The sequence below is a fragment of the Penaeus vannamei genome, chromosome 4 (genome assembly GCF_042767895.1).
Source record: "Penaeus vannamei isolate JL-2024 chromosome 4, ASM4276789v1, whole genome shotgun sequence".
In the NCBI taxonomy this organism is placed as follows: domain Eukaryota; kingdom Metazoa; phylum Arthropoda; class Malacostraca; order Decapoda; family Penaeidae; genus Penaeus; species Penaeus vannamei.
This window is the reverse complement of record NC_091552.1, coordinates 4,900,469-4,911,269: the sequence shown is the minus strand read 5'-3', so window position 1 is coordinate 4,911,269 and position 10,801 is coordinate 4,900,469. Positions and strand designations below refer to the sequence as shown.

General features: G+C 36.3%; 2 protein-coding genes across 4 annotated transcripts; both read right to left on the bottom strand.

Moving 5' to 3' along the window:
- Positions 1–1,392: 1,392 nt before the first annotated feature.
- On the bottom strand, positions 1,393–5,031 carry LOC113800678 (WAP four-disulfide core domain protein 5-like). Of its 2 annotated transcripts, none has more exons than XM_070120572.1 (4): positions 4,874–5,031; positions 4,551–4,648; positions 3,218–3,351; positions 1,393–2,938 (listed from the first exon to the last, which is right to left on the bottom strand). In XM_070120572.1, exons 1-3 carry the CDS (start codon positions 4,931–4,933, stop codon positions 3,228–3,230), a joined length of 282 nt encoding a protein of 93 aa, XP_069976673.1. In that variant the 5' UTR covers positions 4,934–5,031; the 3' UTR covers positions 1,393–2,938; positions 3,218–3,227. The 2 variants fall into 2 exon arrangements, with proteins under 2 accessions (XP_069976673.1, XP_069976674.1); XM_070120573.1 differs by having other exon boundaries at positions 1,393–2,930.
- A 3,596-nt stretch (positions 5,032–8,627) lies between these two features.
- On the bottom strand, positions 8,628–10,790 carry LOC113800680 (WAP four-disulfide core domain protein 5-like). 2 transcript variants are annotated; one of them, XM_070120570.1, is made up of 4 exons: positions 10,638–10,790; positions 10,315–10,412; positions 9,077–9,214; positions 8,628–8,788 (listed from the first exon to the last, which is right to left on the bottom strand). In XM_070120570.1, exons 1-3 carry the CDS (start codon positions 10,695–10,697, stop codon positions 9,091–9,093), a joined length of 282 nt encoding a protein of 93 aa, XP_069976671.1. In that variant the 5' UTR covers positions 10,698–10,790; the 3' UTR covers positions 8,628–8,788; positions 9,077–9,090. The 2 variants fall into 2 exon arrangements, with proteins under 2 accessions (XP_069976671.1, XP_069976670.1); XM_070120569.1 differs by having other exon boundaries at positions 8,628–8,800; positions 9,081–9,214.
- Positions 10,791–10,801: the final 11 nt, after the last annotated feature.

Genomic DNA, 10,801 nt, shown 5'->3' with positions numbered 1-10,801 from the left:
AAGTCATGTATAGGCCTAAAAGCGCACAACGCATTTTTCTCTCTCCTCAATAATTTGACCTCAAGAGATAGGCCCTTTTCAGTTATTTCTTCTGCTGGACCGTGTGACATTTCAGACACAAAGGCAACAGGCAACTGTATACCTGCTTTGTTTTCATTTAATGTACAGTGCTTGAAGGCACTTGGGATAAAGTCTGGGTGAAGTAGATGCGGGGATGGTTTGCCTGTAAATATAAATTATGATAAATCAATTTATTACAAAAAAGGAATAAAATGAAAATACTAGAATTGCTTTTGTGCTTTTTAGAATATGACTACTGCCAAAACCTAATGACGGATCTTGTTTGGCCTTGATAGGTAGTGTAGATAGACAAGAGTTTAAAAGTAATTATCTGTCTCTGTAATTTGAAAAGGTGTAAAATATTAATATGTAGATCAACAAAATGTTCTGGGCAGATGTAAATGTTTTCCACCAGGCGACCAAGCACTCCCATCAGCATTCATGTGTTTCATGGCCTGTAGGCCTACCCATCGCTTCCATTATTCAGGTTTCTTTTCGTGATCTGGAGATATATGAAGGGTTAAACCTTTCTTTCCCATCACGTTTTGGTTCGAACAACCAACGACAACACAGTTCCTTGGCATTTTCACGCAAAGAAACGAAGTTCTCAGAAAAATTCAGCTACTTTGTAAGCAAAGTGCAGTGATTTTTTGAACGAACCAAGGTTTGTTTTCACCAATTACTCGTTGCTAGGGGCGGTTGCTAGGCGTTACCGAATCGGTCTATAGGAGTCTTTGAGTAAATATTGAAACTATATATATAGGACTTTATTATTCAGTCAATACAAACAAACAATAGCAGCGCTAAGTCCAACAAGTAATGTTTTATTACACTGAATAAAAATAGGAAATACGCTGCACTATGTTTCGGCGGAGCTATCAGCGAGCCATGTGTTTAAAGTGAGAGGCTGTTGCCAGTCACCCAAAATTATTGCGAACGAGGCCATTTCACAGACGAGAAGCAGAGGTCCCTCTTCCACCGCAGACTCGACGCTCTGTGTTGGCAGCAACAGCGAGCTGGACTTCAATATTGTGTCGATGACCATTAGGAAGCAAAGCAAGTATTATCATTCATGCATTGTGCCCGGAGGCTCCCACGTGCAAGGGATTTCCCAGATGGAAACTGTAAACCTTTCCTTGTATCTGAAATATATATTTTTTCTTTTTTTTCTTATATATATATATATATATATATATATATATATATATATATATATATATATATATATATATATATATATATATATATATATATATATATATATATATATATATATATATATCCGCATACATTCTCTACTTCATTAGGATGTGCAAATAAATGGGGAACATATCGAAACAGTCTCGGGTTTTATTTTTTTCCACAATGGCTGTATTTCATCTCTCTCACATTACCTCCTTTCTGTTTTGCTTTTAATGAGGAGCGTTGACTTAAACCTGTAGTTTAATCACGTACCTTCTAAACCAGTATGTCATGTGCATGTCAAAAGTCACATTCTATTCGGAAAACTAACTTCAGCGTCTAGTGCACTGGGAGAGAAATGTAACTTCAAGACACACACTGTTTTACCTTCTCAGTGTTTACAAAGCCTACCAGATAATTGATGCTGGTATTATATTTTCTATTTCATTTTGTAACTCCTTATTTGGACATTTACGGATTATCTAGAAGATAATTTATTATGAAATGCTTATGAAAGTGGTATAAGATTATACAGAATGGAATAATGCTTATCTTTAGTCTCAAAAGAGTTCATAAATCTTAATACAAATGAAATCAAAGGCACATTGATTGATGGGCTATAATTAATCGTTTGGATTTCTTTACGTGACTTATATTCATCAATGACCTCGTAAGAGATTGTTTACAATTATCATTCAATAAGAAACAAGAATTTACGCGAAAAAGCGAAAATAGGTTCGGGTATTTACACACATATAAAATGGGAATCCACGCTTTGATGTTGAGAGAGAGCAGTTGGTTTCAGCACTACTCAAAGAGCCTATCAAAACATAGGCCAACCCAGTGGGCCTACCCAAACATAGGCCTATCCAGTGGGCCTATATAAACATAGGCCTATCCAAACCTAGGCCTATCCAGCGGCTTCGTACAGAAAAAATGACAGCAAACTCCAACTGCACAGCATTTCAGATCACCTTCACACTCATAATCACCCCTGCAGCCTGACATGACTGAGGAATGTGGATCAGACGATTCCGTTGCAAGAGTGACGGTGCAAGGGATCTGCACTTATATTTATTAGTCGTATGACGTAACAGAATACTTGCAGGAAGGTCCTATCGGTTAATGGCACACGGTTTTCCTCGATAAAAAATGTTTGTTTTCCGTTACGGTGGATAGGTTTACAAAATCGGTTCGAAGGCCAAACATATACACCTCTTTGTAGTGACAGCCTTTTGTTTTGCTTTTTTATGTTCTGAAATGTTGAAAAACATTTCTCCTTGCCAACGCGCTCGTCTCTCCTCACCTCTTACTGGGTTGATCATTTTTTCGCCCTCTAAACCTTACATTCTGATTTTCAATCCTTATGCCTAAGATAACTATTACACACCCATATTTAACATATTTATATACTTATTTTTATATATGTACACACATACACATACATATATAAAATATATTTAATTGCATATATATAAACAAACATATCAGATAGGGCATATTAGGCAATCCATTACGAATCAAACAGGATTAATCAAATTTTATTCTGAAGGATCAACAATCTCTACCATTACAGACAGCAAATCAATTTATAAATCGACAGTCTTCTGGAAACAAGGCTGCGGCCACTGTGTGTGCTCATTCTGAACCATGGTTATCTCCGAGACAATCGAATCTTCTGGAACTGTCTGCTAACCTGAAAAACGAGGAAAGAACAATTATCATGTCCATTATTTTGTATAAGTTCATACGAAATTATAAACCCGGAAAGTATTTCCTTACTTTCAAAACTGAAAGCTTGTACCCAAATATCGAATGGATAGCAGACTATTCCAAAACCAGATCCGACACAGATACTTTTCCACTGATGTTCACTTTCCTCCCTCACCTCCCCCCCACCTCCGAAAAATAAGAATAACGCACTTTCCTCCCTCACACTCCCTAAACAAGTAACAATAAGAAGAAATCAACCTACCAGGATCTCCTCATCTCCTCATCTCCTCATCCGATCCGACCTCTGGCTCAACGCAAGATAACCCACCAGGAACCAAGCAGCATTTGTCAGTGTCATCACAATCTGAATCCTGCTGGCACTCCACATTCTTGACGCTGTTGGAGAATCGTAATGTTAATGATGAAATGTTTGTGATCATGTTAGAATGCTGATAATTGTGGTGTTTAAGAGTTAATGATGAAATGTTTGTGATCATGTTAGAATGCTGATAATTGTGGTGTTTAAGAGTTAATGATGAAATGTTTGTGATCATGTTAGAATGCTGATAATTGTGGTGTTTAAGAGTTAATGATGAAATGTTTGTGATCATGTTAGAATGCTGATAATTGTGGTGTTTGAGTTAATGATGAAATGTTTGTGATCATGTTAGAATGCTGATAATTGTGGTGTTTAAGAGTCAATGATGAAATGTTTGTGATCATGTTAGAATGCTGATAATTGTGGTGTTTAAGAGTTAATGATGAAATGTTTGTGATCATGTTAGAATGCTGATAATTGTGGTGTTTATGAGTACAATGCTCGGATGTTGATGGAGTTGTTTATGATCAGCTGTTGACGATGATAAAGTTAAAATGTTGATAATGTTCGCGTTTTCGATAATAATGTTAGAATGCTAATATTGATGGTTTTATGATAATGCTAAAATGTTGATAAATTTGGTGATTATAATAATACTAGATTAATAATGTTGGTGTTTATGATAATAAAGTTCAAAAGGCTATAAGCCACGCTTCTGGTTAAAAAAAAAAAAAATGTATATATATATTCGTATAAAAATCTGTTAAATTATTATTATCACATTTACGGTCATTATCACTATCATTACCATCACGGTCTCACTGGGGTCACCACTCCCCCAGTGTGTATTCTCACAGTGTCAGAATTTTCCAAGATCTGCGGCTGCATGATAATATGATAAAAAAGATAGAAGCAAAATAGTATAACAAAAAATTGTCAATAACGACAGTGATAATGATTGATACTTAAGCATGATAACAGTGATGGATTGCATGATAGTGATGGTGAGGGTGAGGGTGAAGATGGTGATAATACCACTGATAATAACCGTGGTCTGAAAACATAATATCGAAGACATTAATAGATGATATTGACAATCATGGCAACAGTGTCTTTATAAAAATTGCGACAATGATCATTTTGTTAATGGTAAATGTGTCATTAGTAGGAAAGACATTTTTTGTGCCTTAAGGAAACTAACATGGATACTCATAAGAATTAAGGGCAATAATAAGAAAGTAAGAATAAGAACGAGATTAAGACAAAAATATCCTACCCCTGCTGTTCAAGCTGTGACGCCGTGATAGGAGGACAGGAACCGGGTTTCACGGAGTCCGTTTCAACTTCCTGTTCGGTGCTCGTCTGGGCAGAGCACTAACGCCGGCAGAGTTAGGAAAGGGGAACAGAAAGGAATGGGTGCAGTAGATCCTATATCCTTGGTTGTCGGATTTATGATATTCTTGATTGATTAAGAAGCATACCTACGCACATCTAAATGCACATACGTATATATACAGCATAAATATACACACAATATACATTACACAAGAATAAATCCATGAAAAACTTATGCTAAAAGGCGAAAAATCCAAAACCAACCGTCATCAGCATCACGGCGACACACACCACGCACACACTTATTCCTCGAAAAGTCATCATGGAACTCCTAACCAACTGTGCCGGATGAGCAAGCGACGTAGGACGGATCTGAACTGAAGCATCAAGGGGCCAAGCGCTGCCCTTTTATCCACCGAGGAGCCGGTGTTATGGCGCAAAAGGTCTTGTTGCGAAACCGTAAGTTGGGAAACAAAATGAATTTGTTTGGGGTTGGACAGAGATTTATGAATGCATTTGAATGATTGATAGGCAGAGGATAAACTGTGATGTTGAATGGGTGACACTTTTCAGAATATTTTATTTCAGAACATCGATAAATGTCGAGGCGAATAAGCAATTGGGAGACCGGTGAACATGTGTGAATTTTGCCTTTGAAAAAAAATACACCGTTTCTTATAAAAACTGTTGTCGCTTCTCCCGCCAAAATAATGATGATACATAAATTGTTCTTAGATATTTATGTTTTCTGCTTGTTTACTTGGATATCTTTTATCATAACTTTTTCTAGATATTTTCTATAATGCTCTGAAGAGAATAGACTGATTCGTTGTGACGTCACGAGTCGGAGTCGCCATTCCACTTGGTGAAAACAAACCCGTCGCTCGCAGATACCTCGCTATCAACGTGAAGAAAAATGGTGTATGAATTCTTTGATTCCTCAAAAACCGAAGCGAAAAGGTGATATGAAGCAAAACTAGAAGCTGTGTAGCTAAAAGAATATGCATACCGAAATTTATCAATAAAGCAGATGGTGATGATAATAATTTTATAATAACATAATTTGCTACAGTAAAGTATGACGTTTAGCTATATAGAGTATTTTTCTGTGAAATCAGTGCCATTTCCTTACATCACTTTTCTTCCCATTTACTAGGTGTTTACACAAAGGAGACAATGAAGTCATGTATAGGCCTAAAAGCGCACAACGCATTTTTCTCTCTCAATAATTTGACCTCAAGAGATAGGCCCTTTTCAGTTATTTCTTCTGCTGGACCATATGACATTTCAGACACAAAGGCAACAGGCAACTGTATACCTGCTTTGTTTTCATTTAATGTACAGTGCTTGAAGGCACTTGGGATAAAGTCTGGGTGAAGTGGATGCGGGGATGGTTTGCCTGTAAATATAAATTATGATAAATCAATTTATTACAAAAAAGGAATAAAATGAAAATAATAGAATTGCTTTTGTGCTTTTTAGAATATATGACTACTGCCAAAACCTAATGTCGGATCTTGTTTGGCCTTGATAGGTAGTGTAGATAGACAAGAGTTTGAAAGTAATTATCTGTCTCTGAAATTTGAAAAGGTGTAATATATTAATATGTAGATCAATAAAATGTTCTGGGCAGATGTAAACATTTTCCACCAGGCGACCAAGCACTCCCATCAGCGTTCATGCGTTTCATGGCCTGTAGGCCTCCCCATCGCTTCCATTATTCAGGTTTCTTTTCGCGATCTGGAGATATATGAAGGGTTAAACCTTTCTTTCCCATCATGTTTTGGTTCGAACAACCAACGACAACACAGTTCCTTGGCATTTTCACGCAAAGAAACGAAATTCTCAGAAAAATTCAGCTACTTTGTAAGCAAAGTGCAGTGATTTTTTGAACGAACCAAGGTTTGTTTTCACCAAGTGCTCGTTGCTAGGGGCGGTTGCTAGGCGTTACCGAATCGGTCTGTAGGAGTTTTTGAGTAAATATTGAGACCATATATATAGGACTTTATTATTCAGTCAATAAAAACAAACAATAGCAGTACTAAGTCCAACAAGTAATGTTTTATTACACTGAATAAAAATAGGAAATATGCTGCACTATGTTTCGGCGGAGCTATCAGCGAGCCATGTGTTTAAAGTGAGAGGCTGTTGCCAGTCACGCAAAATTATTGCGAACGAGGCCATTTCACAGACGAGAAGCAGAGGTCCCTCTTCCACCGCAGAGTCGACGCTTTGTGTTGGCAGCAACAGCGAGGTAGACTTCAATATTGTGTCGATGACCATCAGGAAGCAAAGCAATTATTATCATTCATGCATTGTGCCCGGAGGCTCCCACGTGCAAGTGATTTCCCAAATGGAAACTAAACCTTTCCTTGTATCTAAACTATATTTTTTCCCTTTTTTCTTATATATATATATATATATATATATATATATATATATATATATATATATATATATATATATATATATATATATATATATATATATATATATATATATATATATATATATATATATATATATATATATATATATATATATATATATATATATATATATATATATATATATATATATATATATACAAATCCACATACATCCTCTACTACATTAGGATGTGTAAATTAATGTGGAACATATTGAAACAGTCTCTGGTTTTATATTTTTCCACAGTGGCTGTATTTCATCTCTCTCACATTACCTTTCTGTTTTTCTTTTAATGGGGAGCGTTGACATGATCCTGTAGTTTAATCACGTACCTTCTAAACCAGTATGGCATGTGCATGTCAAAAGTCATATTCTATTCGGAAAACTAACTTCAGCGTCTAGTTCACTGGGAGAGAAATGTAACTTCAAGACACACGCTAATTTACCTTCTCAGTATTTACAAACCCTACCAGATAATTGATGCTGGTATTATATTTCCTATTTCATTTTGTAACTCCTTATTTGGACATTTACGGATTATCTAGAGGATAATTTATTATGAAATGCTTATGAAAGTGGTATAAGATTATACAGAATGGAATAATGCTTATCTTTAGTCTCAAAAGAGTTCATAAATCTTAATACAAATGAAATCAAAGGCCCATTGATTGATGGGCTATAATTAATCGTTTGGATTTCTTTACGTGACTTATATTCATCAATGACCTCGTAAGAGATTGTTTACAATTATCATTCAATAAGAAACAAGAATTTACGCGAAAAAGCGAAAATAGGTTCGGGTATTTACACACATATAATATGGGAATCCACGCTTTGATGTTGAGAGAGAGCAGTTGGTTTCAGCACTACTCAAAGAGCCTATCAAAACATAGGCCAACCCAGTGGGCCTACCCAAACATAGGCCTATCCAGTGGGCCTATATAAACATAGGCCTATCCAAACCTAGGCCTATCCAGCGGCTTCGTACAGAAAAAATGACAGCAAACTCCAACTGCACAGCATTTCAGATCACCTTCACACTCATAATCACCCCTGCAGCCTGACATGACTGAGGAATGTGGATCAGACGATTCCGTTGCAAGAGTGACGGTGCAAGGGATCTGCACTTATATTTATTAGTCGTATGACGTAACAGAATACTTGCAGGAAGGTCCTATCGGTTAATGGCACACGGTTTTCCTCGATAAAAAATGTTTGTTTTCCGTTACGGTGGATAGGTTTACAAAATCGGTTCGAAGGCCAAACATATACACTTCTATGTAGTGACAGCCTTTTGTTTTGCTTTTTTATGTTCTGAAATGTTGAAAAACATTTCTCCTTCTTGCCAACGCGCTCGTCTCTCCTCACCTCTTACTGGGTTGATCATTTTTTCGTCCTCTAAACCTTACATTCTGATTTTCAATCCTTATGCCTAAGATAACTATTACACATATTTATTTCAACATATTTATATACTTATTTTTATATATGTGCACACATACACATACATATATAAAATATATTTAATTGCATATATATAAACAAACCTATCAGATAGGGCATATTAGGCAATCCATTACGAATCAAACAGGATTAATCAAATTTTATTCTGAAGGATCAACAATCTCTACCATTACAGACAGCAAATCAATTTATAAATCGACACAGTCTTCTGGAAACAAGGCTGCGGCCACTGTGTGTGCTCATTCTGAACCATGGTTATCTCCGAGGCAATCGAATCTTCTGGAACTGTCATTTAACCTGAAAACGAGAAAAGGACAAATATCATGTCCATTATTTTGTATAAGTTCATACGAAATTATAAATCCGGAAAGTATTTCCTTACTTTCAAAACTGAAAGCTTGTACCCAAATATCGAATGGATAGCAGACTATTCCAAAACCAGATCCGACACAGATACTTTTCCACACTTATGTTCACTTTCCTCCCTCACCTCCCCCCCACCTCCGAAAAATAAGAATAACGCACTTTCCTCCCTCACACTCCCTAAACAAGTAACAATAAGAATAAATCAACCTACCATGATCTCCTCATCTCCTCATCTCCTCATCCGATCCGACCTCTGGCTCAACGCAAGATAACCCACCAGGAACCAAGCAGCATTTGTCAGTGTCATCACAATCCGAATCCTGCTGGCACTCCAGATTCTTGATGCTGTTGGAGAATCGTAATGTTAATGATGAAATGTTTGTGATCATGTTAGAATGCTGATAATTGTGGTGTTAAGAGTTAATGATGAAATGTTTGTGATCATGTTAGAATGCTGATAATTGTGGGTTTTATGAGTACAAGTTAAAATGTTGATAATGTTCGTGTTTTCGATAATAATGTTAGAATGCTAATATTGATGGTTTTATGATAATAAAGTTCAAAAGGCTAAGCCACGCTTCTGGTAAAAAAAAAGAAAAAAAAGAAAAAAAAGAAAAAAAATGTATATATATATATATATATATATATATATATATATATATACTCGTATAAAAATCTGTCCATAACTTTATGATTTATCCCACTAACCAACGAACAAACTAACTAACCAACGCGACCAAAAACATAGTCCTCTTGGCGGAGGTAATAACGATCATGATAATAAAGATTATGAAATGAGAGTAATAATAGTAATAGTAATAGCACTAGTGGTAGGACTAGTAATGACATTCATAATACCATCATAGTTTTTAACATTATCATCATCACCATCATTATTGCCATCATACCACCATCATTATCATTTCAATTATTATCACATTTACGATCATTATCACTATCATTACCATCACGGTCTCACTGGGGTCACCACTCCCCCAGTGTGTACTCTCACAGTGGCTTATAAAGAATTTTCCAAGATCTGCGGCTGCATGATGTGATGATAAAAAAATAAAAGCAAAAAAAAAAAAAAAAAATGCCAATAACGACAGTGATAATGATTGATACTTAAGCATGATAACAGTGATGGATTGCATGATAGTGATGATGAGGGTGAGGGTGAAGATGGTGATAATACCACTGATAATAACCGTGGTCTGAAAACATAATATCGAAGACATTAATATATGATATTGACAATCATGGCAACAGATGTCTTTATAAAAATTGCGACAATGATCATTTTGTTAATGGTAAACGTGTCATTAGTAGGAAAGACACTTTTTTTTTTGTGCCTTAAGGAAACTAACATGGATACTCATAAGAATTAAGAACAATAATAAGAAAGTAAGAATAAGAACGAGATTAAGACAAAAATATCCTCCTACCCCTGCTGTACAAGCTGTGACGCCGTGATAGGAGGACAGGAACCGGGTTTCACGGAGTCCGTTTCAACTTCCTGTTCGGTGCTCGTCTGGGCAGAGCACTAACGCCGGCAGAGTTAGGAAAGGGGAACAGAAAGGAATGGGTGCAGTAGATCCTATATCCTTGGTTGTCGGATTTATGATATTCTTGATTGATTAAGAAGCATACGTACGCACTTGTAAATGCACACACGTACATAAACAGCATAAATATACACACAATATACATTACACAAGAATAAATCCATGAAAAACTTATGCTAAAAGACGAAAAATCCAAAACCAACCGTCATCAGCATCACGGCGACACACACCACGCACACACTTATTCCTCGAAAAGTCATCATGGAAATCCCTACCAACTGTGCCGGATGAACAAGCGACGTAGGACGGATCTGAACTGAAGCATCAAGGGGCCAAGCGCTGCCCTTTTATCCACCGAGGAGCCGGT

Bases quoted from the DNA above. Each gene is read 5' to 3' on its own strand.
- LOC113800680 (XM_070120570.1), bottom strand. From the start codon at position 10,697: ATGATGACTTTTCGAGGAATAAGTGTGTGCGTGGTGTGTGTCGCCGTG. The intron at 10,413-10,637 runs GTTGGTTTTGGA...TGCCGGCGTTAG, and splicing joins TCGCCGTGATGCTGATGACG to TGCTCTGCCCAGACGAGCAC. The intron at 9,215-10,314 runs GTAGGAGGATAT...ATTCTCCAACAG, and splicing joins TCACAGCTTGTACAGCAGGG to CATCAAGAATCTGGAGTGCC.
- LOC113800678 (XM_070120572.1), bottom strand. From the start codon at position 4,933: ATGATGACTTTTCGAGGAATAAGTGTGTGCGTGGTGTGTGTCGCCGTG. The intron at 4,649-4,873 runs GTTGGTTTTGGA...TGCCGGCGTTAG, and splicing joins TCGCCGTGATGCTGATGACG to TGCTCTGCCCAGACGAGCAC. The intron at 3,352-4,550 runs GTAGGATATTTT...ATTCTCCAACAG, and splicing joins TCACAGCTTGAACAGCAGGG to CGTCAAGAATGTGGAGTGCC.